The sequence below is a fragment of the Thunnus thynnus genome, chromosome 19 (genome assembly GCF_963924715.1).
Source record: "Thunnus thynnus chromosome 19, fThuThy2.1, whole genome shotgun sequence".
Classification (NCBI taxonomy): domain Eukaryota; kingdom Metazoa; phylum Chordata; class Actinopteri; order Scombriformes; family Scombridae; genus Thunnus; species Thunnus thynnus.
This window is the reverse complement of record NC_089535.1, coordinates 24321137-24339198: the sequence shown is the minus strand read 5'-3', so window position 1 is coordinate 24339198 and position 18062 is coordinate 24321137. Positions and strand designations below refer to the sequence as shown.

The 18062-nt window shown below is 39.6% G+C and overlaps 1 protein-coding gene across 5 annotated transcripts in view; it reads left to right on the top strand.

Moving 5' to 3' along the window:
• Window positions 1-16720, top strand: part of cacna1bb (calcium channel, voltage-dependent, N type, alpha 1B subunit, b) — a 164757-nt gene extending 148037 nt beyond the window's left edge. For 4 of the 5 annotated variants that reach the window (XM_067574851.1, XM_067574848.1, XM_067574850.1 and 1 more), the window contains 6 exons: window positions 1732-1861; window positions 1973-2083; window positions 4681-4719; window positions 7780-8041; window positions 12411-12634; window positions 13274-16720. In XM_067574851.1, the coding sequence (XP_067430952.1) occupies window positions 1732-1861; window positions 1973-2083; window positions 4681-4719; window positions 7780-8041; window positions 12411-12634; window positions 13274-13834 (1327 nt within the window). In that variant the 3' untranslated portion in view covers window positions 13835-16720. The remainder of the gene's footprint in view (window positions 1-1731; window positions 1862-1972; window positions 2084-4680; window positions 4720-7779; window positions 8042-12410; window positions 12635-13273) is intronic. The other variant, XM_067574849.1, reaches the window with a different exon arrangement.
• The last annotated feature ends 1342 nt before the right edge of the window (window positions 16721-18062 follow it).

Below are 18062 nucleotides of genomic sequence, written 5' to 3'. Positions count from 1 at the left end.
GAATAATCCTTCGAATAATTCCTTAAATCCAAAATGGCCTTAGAAAAGATAATAATGCATTATACAGATATTTGTCAACTGTTTCTTTCCAGATACATTTTTAACATTATAATTTTACATTTATGTAGCAGATGCTTATGTCCAAAGTGACTTAAAATAAGTGCAGAGCAATAGCTAGATATCATCAAAAACTGTCGAGTTGTAATCTCAAAAGGCTTTCAGCGTGGTGCAGAAGATGGGAAATGAATATACCATCCTGACTTCAGTGGGGAGTTTATTCCACCACTGCGGGCCTGAACAGAAAACAGCCTTAACAGAGATGAGCAGTCGCAGCGGTCCTTGGAGTGACAGGGCGGCCAATCGTCCAGAGGCAGAGCAGTGCAATGTTGCGTGACAGTGTAGGGTTTGACCATAGCTTGGACATAGGAAGGAGCAGTTCCCTTCACTGCCCTGTAGGCCAACACCAGAGTCTTGAACTGGATGCAGACTGCCCACACAGTATGATAAAATGCCCTCTAAGACTCCCCTCTCATTATGATAAAATGTCCTCTAAGACTCCCCTTCATTATGATAAAATGTCCTCGAAGACTCCCCCACAGTATAAGTTGACCCCTCATTATGATAAAATGCCTTTTAAAATGTCTAGTTATGGGTAAATCAGGATGAAACACCCTATAGAGTGCCTCTATGTGTGACAATCTGGTCCTCATGGAACCCTACAAACAAACAAAACAAAAAACAAAAAAAAGTGCAATTTAATGTTGGGTGCCTTTTCAATGAAAAAAAGGTGCCCTATAGGATGCACTGTATGGGAGAAAAACATTGTGAAGTGGGGGACCATTAAATGTATCAGGTGTCCTATATATGTTTTCACCCCTACCCCTGAGACAGCCTGAGTCTGCCACTGCAGGGGCTCCAACGAGGAGAGAGTTGCACTGGTCCAGGTGGGAGATAGCAAGCATCTGCATATGAACCTGGGCTACGTCTCTAGTGAGAAAAGAGGAATTCTCCTGATGTTGTACAGGAGGAATCTACAGGAGAGTTCTACTGCTGCAGTGTTTGCCAAAAACAATAGTTCATTGTCCCGGGTCACACCTAGGTTTCTTTGCTGTTCAAGTTAGCATCCCCACACTAATGTCAGTAATGAGGTTGAGCTTTAGATGCTGCCTTGACATCCAGTCTGAGATATCTGCCAGGCAAGCAGTGATTGGTTCCCTTTACCTGAGTGTCAGATGGAGGGAATAACAAAAATTGCTTTTATCATTACCATAGCAGTGATAGGAGAGGCACAGCATAAAAACACCTGCTACAATACCAACCTAGATTGAATGAGTTAATGTGTCTAAGCAGGAACAGCATTACAATGACAAATTACTTCAGATGATGAATGCATTCTATATACATGACACAGCTACATTATAGTTGTGAGATATACAGTGCAGACTCACATAAACTTGATTTTCACTGTGATGGATTGCACAACTCAAGCAACTTTGCAGATTCTGCTAATTGATTTACACACTGTTCAGAAATGAATGGATAGCAACATCTACCTGGAAAGTAGAAAAAAATAAAATTTGTTAGAACACTGAGGTAAAAATGTCATGAAACCATACACAGTTCTTTGTTATACCAAAAAAATGTATTTCCTAAATTTATCCCAATTTATCTGATCCTACAACACTGATAAGCACCAGTATTGCAGTCACAGCTCTTATGTGTTGTATACAGACTTAACCAGAGGAGTGCCATAAAACATTCCCAGTCTGGAGATGTTTCTCAGGCAGCACTGAGGCCCAAAGCCCGCAGGAAACTACAGAGAGGCCAATCAGAGGATGTGCCATATTCCACCAGACCTCAGGTACACAAACACCAAGAAAACTCCATCTACTAAATGTTATTTTACATTTACAATTTACTGTATCTGACATATGTGTTGCCTCCACATGTATAGTAATTCTTTTTCTTTCAGGAATTGGTTGAGATGAAGAAGGTGGAGGATGTCTCAGACACAGAGGGACATCCTGGCCTAGAAGGCCACTGCAGAGCAGCGTCTCTGCCCCGACTGAATGCTGAGTACTACGTAAGCTCTTCAGTGCTCATGATGCTTTGCTTCTTGTTTTACTGCTCACAGAAAATATATCTTTGGTTTATTCACAGTTTGTTTGTTTTGTTTTTTTCTTCTGATAATATCAGGCTTGGAAAATACAGACACTGTGGATACCTTAGATTTTCCTTTATGAAATAATTAAACCAATGGCTGAGATAGGAGACTTTGAAAAGGGCTGAAAAAGGCTGCTGGGTGGTTTCGGGTTAGTGAGAAAGCTATAAGCTAATAGAATCGCTCTCTGTCAGCCCACATCAGTTCATCCTGCTCACCCTGACCTTTCCAGTCTGACAAATTCACTTTTTTTTTTTTTTTTTACTGAGAGGGAGATTCAGAATAGAGATGGATTCAGTGAGGTGGAAGACATATAGTAAATCTGTTGATTATTGGAAATAGAAAGTTAAATTACTGCTACAGACAAAGAGAACACTGTTATGTTAGATAGGGACATAAGTATCTGTAACGATGAAGACCTGCCTGCTACATACTTTGATCTTGACTGATTATTACCAACCTTATTATCAGATTAATTATCAACAGTCTCTCACTAATGTCATTAGCTGGATTACTGAATGGGCAGTTTAGCTGCAGCAGGTGTGCTGGACTTATGACAGGAAATTAATTACAAAAATACAATAAAAAGACATGGATAAACGATGAATATTTTGCAGAAAAGTCTCTGAATGAGCTTGTATCAGCCTACCTTCAGTGCTGTTTTACCACCTTCAGATGAATCTTTTCTCAAAGGAACAGATCAGCATTTTGGGAAATATACTTGTTTGCTGTCTTTATGAAAGTTAGATGAGAAGACTTTTCCCACACTCATGTTTGTGTTAAGTATGGAGCTAGAGGCAATTAGCCTAGCATAGCATGAGAAATACAGTAGTTACAAGAAATAGAAATATTTAACTCCCCCTAAAACCATAAATTGTTGATTTCATGTTTCTGTTTGTACTTACAGTCAGGAAGGCTAAGTGCCTGCCGGTTAGAAATCCATACTTAACAGACTGACATACTGTAAGTGTCATATTGATCTTCTCATTTAACTTTAGCGTATTATTTAGCATTTAGCCTTTTTTTTTCCAAAATGTCCAAAACTATTCCTTTATATTCTTTACTGGACAAATACTGAGACATCAAATATAATAATGACTGAAACTATATTTTTAATGAATGTTCAATCTGACAGTGTTGACACACAAACAAGTGCAAAACATATTTTGTGTTAAAGTAGAAATTATCAGGTGATATCAGAATATTGTTTGACAGTAGAAATCCACAGTGTTTGTATTGATTCCAAAACTCTTGATTTTTAGTTGTCCTGGTCAGACAATTCAAACCATTCAAATAATACACTTCATCTAGTCCTTTTGTATTTTGCAATGGACGAGAAACTTATTATATTCTCTGTAAAATTATGATCTTTAATGCACTAACCTGATCACCTAAATGCAACAGGTTATCTAATTAATGAATTTCTTGGAAATCCTGAGGATATTATTCTTAAAATGTTAAAAATGTATTTGGTTTATCTCACCAATACAATTATTATAAAACTTATTACTCATCTTTTACATTTCATACAGTATTCACACTCACACAAGCGAGTTTTGCATGACAACAGTAATCCTTCTATATTTATGAATTTCTCTTATTTTCATCTATTTTTAAAGTGTTTACTTCTTTACTGTCATTTTGCGAGTTACAGTAGCTGCTCTTGTCTGCTGTGTATGGATGTCAAGATGCTTTATCTGTCCATCATTTCTCTATTTCCTGGATTGTTTCACCTGTCTGATCTTGTCTGTTTAGCTTCGCTGTTTGTCTGTCTCTGTGTTTTTGTCTGCCTCTCTCCCCTCACCCTGCTCTCTCCTCCCTCACTTAACATGAGCTTTCCCTATGTTTATGTTGCATTTTTGCTCTCTCTCTCTCTCTCTCTCTCGCTTTCTCTTTAAAGGATAAGACCGGCATATTCTATATTTTTCCTTTTGTCAACAAATCCAGTGAAAAGACCAAAGCTAACAATGTGTTACTCTGTTTTTAAAAAGGCTCAGTAGTTTGCTAAGACAGCTGGACACTCTAGTTTTTAGCAAAAGTTTCAGAAATAAGAGCATTTGACTATTTTCAGTTGTGGATTAATCCACATTTGGTGCTCTAGTAAGTATTTACAGCAGCAGGATGGTGTTTGTGGGACTGACTCAAAATAAACTACAGTGTGTGTGTGCATGGTAATGAAGTTACGTGTCACCCAATGCAACTGTGTGGCTAACTGATGTGTTTTTAATAGTTTTAAACAACAATTGAGCTCTATGACACAGAGAAACAAGATATATCAGATATATCATACACAAGTCTGTGTATCCAAAGCCTACTTACTAACAGACTTGTTAGTAAATCAATTCATTGTTGGTTTTGGTTTTTTCATGAGATTTGTTGACAATAAGAAAAATATAAAATGTCACCAGCCTTATACTTTAACTTCTTGAGTCTCTCCAATTCTGTCTTCCCTTTCTCCTAATTTTGATGCCCACTGCTAATGTTTTGCCCACCTCCCTCTTGTGTGTGCTGTCTGATAGCGGAGCCACCCTCGCCACGCCCCTGGGACCCACCTGGCAGTATGTACCACCTGTTGTGCCACCTCTCTGTTTCTCTTCTTCTTCTCTCTCTTCCTCTCGTCCTTGTCCTCTCCCTCTTTTCCTTCTTCTTCTCTCATGTCTGTGTTTGCCTCCATGTGCTCCTCTCATCTCAGTGCAGAGTTCACACCCTCCCACCTACATATACAGTATACAGTATAAGCTGCTCATTCCATGACATTGCTGATAGACATACTACATGCAACACACCAAATATACTCAGATTTCATCCCTGGAAAAGTATTTGTATGTGTATCCGGGGCACTCTGTCCTGCTTTACAGCCATTAACTACAAACTACAGTGCTACACTTTGGTGAAATGTGTGTGTGTGTGTCGTTATGTAGTAACGTAGTAGTGTGTAGTTTTCTTGTGTGTGTGATTGTGAAGCAAGGCAGGGACAGTGCTGCTGCTTTCCTGCTTTGAAATAACTGTATTTTCTTTCAATAACACCACAAAACCCGTCCAACCTTTTCTGTCATTTGATGTTACAGTCAGTCTTAAAATCGTATTCTTCATTCATTAAAAACAAAAACAAACAGAACAAGTCTGATTTATCTCTTGAATCTTTTACTTCCCCTCAGCTACAGACTTACAGTAGTTTGAAAGAATTTTTTCTACTTTTTATTAATAGCATTAATTCCATTTATCTAAAAAGAAAGATTTTAAGACTGCATAGTAGATAAAATGACTGGGTAATATCAATATTTTTTGAGTGTTGTGATATTGTTGTCTGACTGTAGCTACAGGCTGCACTGTGGGATAGGAACAAGAGGAAAAGCACAATCACCCCAAACCTGCCTGTGAGAGAGCGATTAATGAAAATAGTGCTCTACCAACATTTTGTCTGTCATATGGATGGAATTTAACTCTCAACACTTGTGGTTTCTGTGAGTTATACAGTTGATTAATCCAGATACATTTTGTTCTATTTGGAAACTAAAATTATTAACTGAAATCATTGGACATAGTCGAAGCAGTAACCAGTAGGTGGGGTGGTAACTTGGCTGCTGTTCCAGTTCCCTATCACATCAGTTTGTTACCTGGTAGCTGTACTGGTCAGTAAGATAAGAATTAGGTGGGGTGAGTGTCAATGACCTCAAAGCATTAGTCAAAGTATTAACCCCTAAAGGACAATTAGTGAATGTAAGACTAAGGAATACACAACTGTATATTAAAGCAACTGTAATCAATACTTATATGTGAGTCGCTGGAAGTGACAAACCCACAGAGAATTATTACCTGACTCTGTAGTTCCCTTCAGCTCTATAGAGCGTGATAGCAACTTTGAGCTGTTTTGGTTTACTGTCACCGCTCACATCAGTGCCACTGTACGCTACTGGCTCAGCACCAAACGGCAGGTGTCCATACAAAGTTACTGATTAGCTGGTTAACATAGTGGAGCATTTAGCAAATAAAGAAGTAACATATTTTCGTCAGAAGTTGGTAGAAACCAAAAACAGAACTAAAAAGAGGTAATGCTAATGTTGTTTCATGTCTGTCGGAAAGGTAAATAGATAACTGTACTATATGTTAACAAGTTTGCCTTATCAACTTAAAATTTAATAATATGTTAGTCTTCTGTTTACAATTTGCGTCTGCTGCCGCTAAGTGGTCATAAATCAGTTAATTCAGGTTTAAAGAGTAACTTAACACCCCCTGAAAATCTTGTTTTTGTTGACCTCCAGTGGTTTAACTTCTCAAATTGCTGCAGTGATGTACAGGTGTACTCCAGGACCCTGTGACATCACTGTTGGATGTGTTTACAGGTCGTGGTTAGAGGTGAAACAGGCTTGAAACTTTGCAGAAAAGGCAGCAAAGCACAGCTTTTCAGCCTGGTATTAAGTTACTCTGTAATGTTTTGAGTATCATACTACTGTTTATGCCTTTTTTTCATCAGTCAGAAGCAACAAAAGCAAGCATAGTTGCACTGAAGCTGTATATTTTTTGTCATATTTTGGCAAATATATGACTGTTTGGAACATACTGTACATATCAACAGACAGTACAGAAGTGGCTTATGATGAGTGGACTGATGTGAAAAGTTAATTTGTGAAACCAGGTCACTGTTAGAATTAATTGCTGAATACAGCTGTTTTTTGTCTGCGAAGGAACAAATAACCAATTCTAGGCTAGTGGAGGGAACATGAATATTGTAATTGCTCAGGCAATTGTAAGGTTTGTTATAGGAAGAAGATTGAAAGTACAAACTCACTGATAAGCCATTCTCTAAATGATAAAGCAGAAAAAAAATGTCAGATAAGTGTACATCACCAAAAAACAAGCTTAAACTTCATACAAACTATACAAAATCAAAGATGACACAGGACCTCCTGACTGGACTGCTCCTCAGCAGCAGACGGCTCAGTGCTGCCACTGGTGGCCAGAAGCTATATTGCAGCAGTTCTGCTGATCAAAGCAGTAATCACGTTTATAAAGCTTCCTTTCATCTGGTGAGTTTAAACGTTTCAAAATTTCTCCTGTAATGAATTTTATGAATGAGTCACTGAAATGTAAAGATTCCCTCTGATAGCCACTCAGGGCCATGATATGTGATATCTGTAAAGCCATCTTTCAAGCCTACAGGTTGTTGTTTGATACCTACAACATCAGTGATCAGGGGATTAGTCCTTTAAATGGAACAGAATGTGTTGATTTGTAAAAATTACCTTTTTACAAAAGATAACACTTCTTGCAAAGGTTAGAAGTAGTAGCATAAAATGCCACAAAGGCCATTGTCCGCACCCCACCTCTTCTTTGTTCACTAGCAGAGACGCCTGCTAGCTTACAAATGATGTAAGTTCTGTAACTGTAAGTATTCAAGTACTGTCACAGATTTATTCTTCTCAAACCTTTCTAATATCTGTGTCTGGAGAAGAACAGGTTGAACGTCGGTCTTTAGACAAAAGGTTGCTGTCCACCACTTGTGTCAGTGTCGTATATATATTGTTGATCCAGTACAACTGGTATGGGTCAAACCACCATCACCGCTCCTCTGCTCGCCTTTCTCCTCACACCTGTCTGCGTTTCTCTTTCCCTCTCAGCCGATTGTCGACCTCAGTCCGATAAGACGCTCAGCATCCTCGCTGACGCCGCAGCACCACCAGGAGGTTGGGCTGAGGGATTATGACCTGGAACGGCCCGGACTGGCCCAGTCCTCCACCGGGCCAGGGCATGTCCAGGGCCAGGACAGAGCCCACCACCATCACCACCACCACCGTTGCCATCGACGCAGGGACAAGGACAAAGACAAGAAGCAGAAGTCCCTGGACAGAGCTGCATCAATGCAGCCGTCCAGCACTGTTGGTGAGAAAAAGAAATGAATAACAAACTTATATTACGACTGTACGGATATTCATATTCTCCAGATGATGTATTCCTCTGACTTTGGTGACCCCTGGACTTTTCCTCTAGCGCCACCTTGATGGTGACATTTGTGGCTTGGAGTGAAATGTCTCAACAAATATTGGATGGATTGCCATGAAAATTGGTACAGCCATTCATGTCCACCAGGATAGATTGTAATAAATTACTGATCCTCTGACTTTTCCTCAAACGCCATCATTAGCTATAGGTCATGTGTAGTGCTAATCAGTATTAGCATGCTAACACGCTAAACTAACTTGCACAATGTAGTGTGATGTATATCTATTTTACAAACTGCATGTCTGTTTACTTCCGGTCAATCTACTGTCAACTCTACAGTAATGTTACCTTTGCCTCCACCTTACTTCACTTTTCACAGTTAATTTTGTGTGTGTGTTTTTTAGTGTTTTTAGCATTTTTGATCATTCTGATGATTGCCTCAGTGTCTTAGAAAACCGTTAGTAATGTTAGCCAGTCACTCAGTGTAGCACCAATGCTGATTTTTGACAGCTTCAACATTAGGTCGCTATGGCTCTTTTTTACACTTGGTGCTTGGAAAAGCTGGCAATACTGAAAGTGACTGACGTACACTATTCTTGCAAGAGCGAGCAGTAAATCTCCGAGCCCATTGCTGGATAAGGGGTTTAAATTGTATGACCAGTAGGGATGTCGACGGTCAACCATTAGTTGGTTGACTGCAGAGAATATTTTTGATGCATGTTGGTCTGTAGGTTAATTTGCATACACATTCTGCTAACGGCTAGATAATTATGTATTCAACATCAGATATTCTTTTTGAATGGATAAAGTACCGGTCTAAAACCGACTGCTACATGGAGTGTTGTATTATGGGTTGTTTGTAGCCTTAATGTTGCTGGACTAGCGAGTGTCTTAAACTCTGTTTACAGTGAGTGTGTTAGAGTCAGTCAGCACTAAAAGTGTTTTATTAGTCCAGTTTAACCTGCAGCAGTTTCTGAAGGCTTGTGTAACATGTTTTTCTGCCACGGAGGAAATAAATTCATGACGAGGGAAAACAAGTCCAAAGCCTCTTTTGACAGCTGCCAAATACCACTGTCACAGATGATGAGCTCAAAAAGACAAACTGGCAGTCTTATAAATGCTAACTGCTGGAGAAAATAATTTCTTCCGGTTGGTGTGCTGAATGATTGAGACTGATAGGCTGCCAATCAGTGTGGTAGAGGGCGAGGGATTGAAAGAGTTCAGTACCTCGAGCCTGAGCCCTTATGCCATCGAGAGCCACTGCAACTAGACAAGCTAGCTCTGACCACTGACTGCTGGACTGCTGTAGCTTTCGCTACATCCCAACTTTTCTTAAAAATTGACTGGTTAGTTACTGGTTAATCGATGTCAGTCTGTTGAAAGCAAAATTAAGTGAAACTGACATCCCTAGTGTTCAGCTATATCTTCAATTATGAGGTTGGTGGGGGTAACGTTAATGTTACTGAAACATTCACCAACATTGTTCCATTAACTTAAGCTACCACGGCCAAATTAGTCTTGGTGGCTTTCAGTTTGAATCTTTCATGTAAAGTTATACTTGTGGACCAACTGGTGACGGTGAACCTCTCCCTTCGAATGTTAACTTCCCACTTTACCCTAGGCTCAGCATCAGCTGGAAAAGAATGAACACTTACAGAGAACTTAGCCGATGAAGAGCAAAGAAGGACTGAGCAAAACTCCATAGAGCTGACTGCCTTCCTCGTGAACTTGACGGTGCTTTTCTTCATTTTAGTAGCCAGTTAGGCTAGCTGACTGGCTAACCTTGCTATTCAAAGACACTGAGGTGATTATGAAAATGATCAAAAATGCTACAAATACAACGGTAAATATTATTAACAATATATACAAAATTAACTGTGAAAAGTCAACTAACTAAGGTGGAGGCGAAGGTAACGTTACTGTAGAATTGTCAGCAGGATGACCAGAAGTAAACAGACGTGCAGTTTGTAAAACAGATATGTGTCACACTACAAATGGAGAATTGTGACACTATAACTAATTAATGAAATAAGAAATATCACAATCTTCCTCTTACTAGTAAAATCTGAATTCATAAGCGACTGACTCAAGAGCATCTCGTGAAATGAAGGGAAATTTGATGTCCCATTACTCTGTAATTACCACTTGTGGCCACAGTTTCCGCTGTTCAGCAAAAATTACGCAGTTTTCATTCACATGCTTCCTTACATCTTGTAGCACTCACCTCTAACACTAATTAAATGAGAAGGTTAACATGTTGCCATAAAAATGTCATTACATAGAGCTTGAAACTCATGAACAAAGAATTTTCACAAGTCCAATAAGGGAGCATATTTTAGGTTGCTGAGAGATTAATTCATGTAACACACCAATATTATTACATATAATACAGCAAAGAGAACATCCACATAGAAACTTGGCATCACTTTCATGAAGAGACGGAGATAACAGGCCAGGCTTTCCTTGCAGATCACTTGGATGTCTGAACATAGCTACAGAAATTCTTTACAGGATTAAAATGCCATGATTGGGCTATGTAGGTGAAGGGGTTTCTGCTGCGCTTTAACCAGGGATTTTACATGTCAGGCTTTCCATCTGATAAGCAGAGAGGAAAATCTACTTTGCTGAGGATTTTCTTCTCTTTTTTACGGGTTGCTCCCTTTGTTTCCACTGACCTCAACAGTCACATTTATCAAACGTAGACTGAGCCCTCTCATAGGTGCTGTAGGTCATCGGTTCACAAACTGTTCAAAAAAGTATAACTGAAAAAAGGTTGAATTTATATTTTCTCGCCTTTGGGAAAACAGAAGCAAGCTGGATCACGTACACACACACACACACACACACACACACACACAACTCATTCTAACTTCTCACATACACCAAACAGAAACACACGCACACACATATCTGATTCCCCAGGGAGGACTATTGTAAGGTTCATCTATATTCCCTGTTTTAAAAATACTTCTGACACATGAACAGGGTGCGGCAGCAGTCGTCGACTGTTTGCCATGAGTGAGGTCACGTCTCCCGCTCAGGCAGAACTTTAGGATCATCGGTAAAATGCACTATCCAATCTACTTTTTCGTACTAGAGTTAGATCATTTGCTGTTGAGATGCATTAAAAATGAGCAAATATGACAGATTGCATCACTTGCTTTAAAGGTCTGTTCCATTACTTTTCAATATTTTTTGCTTTCATTACTGCAAATCATTTGGAACAATTTGATCCTTTTTTTTCTCTTGGTGAAATTTTATGAAAACTTTTCTTGAGCCTGCTCTTAAATCTTAGATGTCAGAGTGTCCATAAATGCAGCACCAAGAATGACTTTCAAAATAGTATCTGGAAGTTTGACAAAAAAATAAAGGCAACAAGTCTTTGTAGGTCGATTTTGTGTAGTAAGCAAAAAATGGATAGTTTTGAGGATGATTAAGCAACATCACTTGTTCATATTATTTTGTGGAGTTTAAAGGATGGTGGTCACAGTCTTTGTTCGCCATCAGGGGTCGTCTGCTAGAGCGATTACAGCCTGAGAGCTGGTGGCAGGGTGTTTTTTGTGTTAACACTGGAGGGCAGCAGCTGGGCTTTATTGCAGAGATAAAAGGCCACAGCGGACAGGTCCAGCACAGGGATTTATGGGTACCTCTCGGTAAGATAGCAGAACATCCTGCAGCCCTCTCTACATCCATTAAACTGAGAGGTACGACAAGACAGAGAGAGAGTTTGACTCCTCAAAGCTGGTCATTCTAGAGGCAGATCTGATACATCAGAATGATGAATAGGCTTCTGTGTTTCTGTCGTCGCAGTTTTAATCTGAAAAATGGAATTATTCCATCGCTGAAGAAAGCGATTCCACCACAATGCTCTGCTTTATGCCTCACACCCAAGTTCTAGAAAAAAAAACATACACACACATAGATGAGTCCTTTGCCTTTATTAGTGGTATAATAAATTTCACAGTAGACAAACATGATGATTCATATCATGGAGCTAAAATGGATCACAATATCACATAAATTGTATCAATAAGCTGAGATGAAGAGTGCTCACTTTAGTCCATATCTTTTCAATTTAACACAAATCAATACAACTTTATTTAAAAAGTCAGGTTATAATTAACACTATACACTAACATTAATACTCGATTTACATTAATTTGACTGCAACCCATGCTTAATCTTCAACTTTGTCTGAGAATAGACAAAGAAGATTTGTTTGTGCTGCCTCCGTTTCCTCACTGCTAATAAGTGATATCTCAGATAAAAGATCAAATTTCTCATTTCATTTGATGCTGCCATCCTCCAGGCTCGTTTACCGACCCTTCAGCTGAAGGTTTGTCCAGAGAGCGAGCGAGGGAGCGGGACCGCAGCCGGCCTCATGAAAGGAGGCACCACTCCTCAGCGGGAGAGAAGCAGCGCTACTACTCCTGTGAGCGTTACGGCAGCAGGGAGCAGTGCCACGCCAAATCAGCCGGTCCCAGTCGATCCACGTCCCCAGGAGAGGGACAGGACGCTGGTTTCCTCAAACAGGTGAGTTACATGTCATATGTGCCTTAAAACAAGACTGAAGGCAAAAAAAAAACCCAACCTGAAACAAGCAGGAAGTGAAGCTGAAATTCAAACACCAGGCCGAAAAGCAGTGTTTCACTGTCTTCTCTGAGTGAACGTCTTAAGCCTGTTTCACCTCTGAAACAGCCGTGAGACTGGGTGTAGTCAGAGGTTTACTCTGCTACACCTGTAATCACACCCAACAATGATGTCACAGTGTACTGACAAAGACGGGAGGACACTTCTACATCACTGCAGCAAGGTGAGTTGGGTAAGTTAAACCACTGGAGGTCCGAAAAAACAAGATTTTCAGGGGATATTAAGTTGCTTTTTAAACTCCAAGTAATGATTTCATAAGAGAATCAATCTGTTTGAGTCCAGCACAATAACAAATGTCATTCATACTAATCACTCACATCACTGTACATGAAGAAATACCTTAGCACTTCAGCAAACACAATGTTGTGAAAATGTGATGTCTTAAAATTGTTTTGTGTAAATGATGTTCAAGCATAATAAACATTTTAGATTTTTCACATTTGTCCCTACTTTTTACTTTCTACCCATTGACCTACTGATACATCGCCTTCCTAACCCTTATATCATATTTTGTTTCCTCAGCATGGCAGCAGTGCGGTTAAAGCTGTCCCCATGACGTTGCCGTCTGGTTCGAGCACGCCCGGCCGTGGTCGCAGGCAGCTCCCTCAGACACCCCTCACCCCTCGCCCTGCTGTGGCCTACAAGACCGCCAACTCCTCGCCTCTCCCGTCCGGTGCCAGTAACACCACGACGGGGCACCAGACTCGTTTCAGCCGTGGCCTTTCAGAGCACGAGCGCTTACTCGGGTGCTATGACGAGTCCCCGATACCAGTCACCCGCATCGGTTCAGACCCTAATTTAAACCGGCAGCCGAAGGACACTTCTCAGCAGGCCCTCCTCGAAGAGGCAGAGGACTTTCAGGACGCTGTGAGCAGCCACGGAGGAGCACGCCCCGCCAGAACAACCTCCACTACGGCCTCAGCTTCACATGGAACTGCTGCTGCGCCCGTCACAGCGCCCGCGACGCAGGGACGGGCGGGGGTGGTGCCTAACGGGTACCACTTCACCCTTGGGGTCAACTCTGCATCTGGGAGCAGAGGAACAGGAAGTCTCAGGGAGAGGGAGGAAGAGGACTGGTGCTAACATGGCAGGAAACCTTGGAACGGGTTTGATGTTAGCTGTTGACGGGGCAGCTTGTCAGAGATGTACAGCGAGCTGGTAGGAAGCCAGCAGGTAAATACAGAAGGCAAGATATTTAGGAAGAAGCCAGTGGGAAGTGCTGTAAAAGGGGATCAGAAATCATTCCAGCTTTGTTGTGTTACTCTCCTTTTTTATACAACAAACTCTTTAAGGAAAAAAGACACTAATGACTTTTTCTACCCCCTTTACTTGCACTGAAATTATAGCACATTTGAAGACCCTTAAGTATTTTGCCTTGGCCAGTAAAATCAGTGTTGGAGCAGAAGACAAAAGAAAATGTCGTTCTTTGAGTGAAACGATGAACTGTTTAAGACCCATCTGAATGCCTCATCCCTGGTATTAATGGCTACTCACAACACTGGATTTAGTTTTTTATTTATTTATTTTTTATGATCAATTGTGTTTATTTTTGCCATTCAAGTGAGACAAGAGTTTCAACTTGATCATATTGATGCTACCACCAAATGATTTTCTTCTCTTTAGGGTTATCGCCAAATTCTGACCAGAACAGATATTAGGAAAACGATTTAATTTAGTTCTTAAACTCTTCTGCCACTACACCTAACGAACACAGTGAGTAATGTGACAAACTGTCACTTTAGAAAACAATAAAATGACACGATGAGTCGGAGTGGGAGTAAAGCCGAGTTTTCATGATCACGTTTTTGTAAATTGTACCAGATGTAAATTTTTTGAGTGCACATAGGGACTAGATCAACTGTTTTCTGACGTTATGTGGCTGAATACTAAGTGCCTCGTTTTCCAAGATGTATTAAGATGCAGCCTGGCTTTGGGTCGGAGGGACTCGAACATGCAGTAGAGGATGTAAGTATGTACACAGCTGAGAAAAAATGGACAGAACAAAGCTCTTGTTTCTGGTATAATGGACAGAATGCAAAAAATGAGACTTTTTTGTACTGAATCTTGTGGTAGGTAAGTCAGAATTTCAGATCCAAAGTAAAGCAATGTAGTGCATGCCAGGGTCTTGAATTTGTCAAAAAATAGTGTCTGTACTTTTGCCTAAGGGTGTGTGGTAAACATTTGCCTTTCTCTTTCAAATATACTGCCAGTCAGTTGGTGGAAAACGGTCTCTGAATGGGGAAAAGTGCCATTTTTTTTATTTCTAATCAACAGAAAAAAATTCACATTTTCAGAAACAATTGCCTCCTCAAGCATATAGTATATATCTCATCTCTGCCATATTTGCCCAAATGTCTTGGGTTTCCTTTCTCCTCACGTCTTTCCTCTGAGAGCAGTATTGTGTGAGGGTTTAGAGGCGAGGTTACCTGCTTGTGTATTCACAGGTACAATATAGAGTTGTGTTGTTGCTGCTGACTGTTGACTTTAAGTAGGGCTATGCAACAAGACGACACTCCATCTGCCCTGTAGCTTTACCCTCTGGATTCTCCAGGTTCAGGCTTTAGTGTGACTGCGACCAAGTTTTACATTTATGTGTGTAGAGTTGTAAATTGTAAATGTATTATATGATGTACAGTTAACTGAAAACACACTGAGGCACAAATGGTATCAAAGCTGATATATGTGAATCACAGGGCATTTTTGAGGTTGGCAAGTTGACTGCATGACGCCTACCCAGATATAACCACCCAAAATATAAAACTGTGTCCTTTCCGGACTTGGGTCAAGTTTTATTTGAAATGATTTTTGGTGTTTTTTGAACTTGCTTAGAGAACCGGATAGACCTGATTAATGTTTTAGTGTCAGGTATTCTGCTGGTCACAAAAGGCTGGACTAACAGCAAAGGTTTTGTGTCATGACTGAGTTCAGCACATGCCTAAAACTAAAATTGAGATTCTGGTATATCTTGGGGATTCTGCACAACATCTGCTCCTGCTTCCTGAGAAAAATGCCTACAGGAACATCTGAAATGCCTTTATTAGTGTAATATATCTGGATCAACCTTTTATCAACCCTTTTGTAGTTTCTTCACTGCCAACTCCACACTACTTTTGTCAGGGACATCTGAATCGCTGCCCACATCTCAGAGTTTTTCTAATAATACAATAATAATAATAGCCTAAAATTAGTAATAGTAGTAATAATACATAATGAAGTGAAAAGAAAATAGCACTCTCATCAGACTAACTCTACACAGTAGTGACGACAAGGCAGCCCTATCAAGAAAGACAGGATCACACAATATGTGTTTGTTCCCACCTCAAAGAGAGTGTATTTTTGAGAGGAGTTATTGTTCTACTACCATGTACTCTGAAGAATAACATCAGAAAATTGGAATAAACACCATTTTATGATTAATATAATTAAATGTACGATTATCTGCAGTTTTGTGGTTAAATACATCTTAATTTATGGCGAGAAATCCCGTTAATTCTGGGAAAAGAATGGAATATTCCTGAGAAGTAATCATTTTAAAATCACAGGAAAACCTTCTACCTGACCCGGCCGAACCTGACTGGTGCTGCCAAATTTGAGACCCGACACCTGAGGCTATATTTTTGCTTCATTTCATCCTTTGGGTGGCGAAATGACATGCACGGAAACCCAACAAAGTAACAGGTTTCAGTAAAGTAAAGTATTTGGTTTGGGTAGAACTTGAGACATCACCTTTAGCTTGGAGGTAATGATTATGGTCTGTTTATTCATTAGTAAGCAAGATATCTCAAAACTCAACAGATTTGAGTAAAATTTGGGAGAAAATTAGTGCACTGGCCAAAGAGCAAGTTAATATTTTCAGTGCAGAGCTGGGATTTTTTAAAGGGATTTCTCAAAATCGTGAGTTTTTGAACAGTTCGCTAATATTTCATGAACTGCTGCACCTATCTGAATAAAACAAATGTGGCACATGTACAGGGAGATGATTATTATGTGTATTTTGATACAAATAACAGATTAGATTAAAATAACAGACCTCTAGGTGTCTAAATCTCTTGGTGCTCGACTTAAAGCAAGTCAAAGAACATTAATTATTTGCAAATATTATTTGATCCAAGTCTGATTATTTCCTTGTGTTTTAATTTTGCTACCTGTAGTCTCACATTCGTGCAATCTATTTGATGGATCATCTAAAAGGAGACATTCTAGACTTTAAAGCAATAAGGTCTAACTACAGTATAGGCGTGACTATGTTTTTCGTAAAGAAATAGATTGCTTGTCATCTCATTGTCTTTAAACGTCTGTAAGTTGCCATATTGGAGCAGAGATTTGTGTTCATTGCTACAGTAGATTTAAAAAAAATCCTAAAATTTTAGACCTCAAATGAGCCCTACGTGAACAGGGTGCCAAGTTCTCCTCATCCTGTTTTACTATGGCTGCCCCCTTTGGACATGTCTTGTTTGCATGTTCTGAAAAGAAAATTTGCATGTGCAAAAAAAAAAAGAGGCATTGTTTGACTTCATTAAGTCCATGATTTGTGCAATTTGTTTCCTGGTTGTATTTTCTGATTATCTAAAACACACAATGTATCTGTTTCAGGTAAAGAAAAAAAAAGAGCTCGAAAAACATTTTATCACAGAACGACCAAAGTGGAAACAAAGTTCTTTCTCAGAAAAGAGGTTCTGGAGTGGCTGAATCCTTCGCTGCCTGATCTGTTACTTGACTGTCTCTCCCGCAGTCATTTCGACTGTACCTATAGATTTTGTATGAATATAAGTCCTTGAATAAAGAGGTATGATTATGAAATTACAATTAGTAGATTTCTGCAGTTTGCATTGAAGTGTGTGTGTGACTAGAGTTGAGGTTTAAGCATTTTATTGAATCTGAATCCAGTGTCGAATCTGATAATGGAATCCAAATTCTATAGAATCCTTTATTGATTCTTATTTGGCGTAGCTCTGCAATTTTTAAGTAAAACTTGAGTAAACTTGGGTAAAGATTCAATAAGAGACTCATTAGAATTGTGCATACACACATCCAATCCAAATCCTCGACCAGAAGTGTTAAACATGGTTTTAAAAACAAGTCTTGTATCATCATGAAGATTTTTAAATGCTGCTATTTTGAATATGGTACATCTAATGGATATAACTTCAGATATCATTTTTCCTGTTCCTTCACTGGCACTTCAATGATTTCTACAAAGATCAGTTTTCTCACAGGGAGTACTCCTCAGCCTGTAAAGACAGTTATTACATACAATGTTTTCTGTGGCTCTTGGGGGAGGGGTTTGTCTAGAGAAAATAAACCTGGTGAT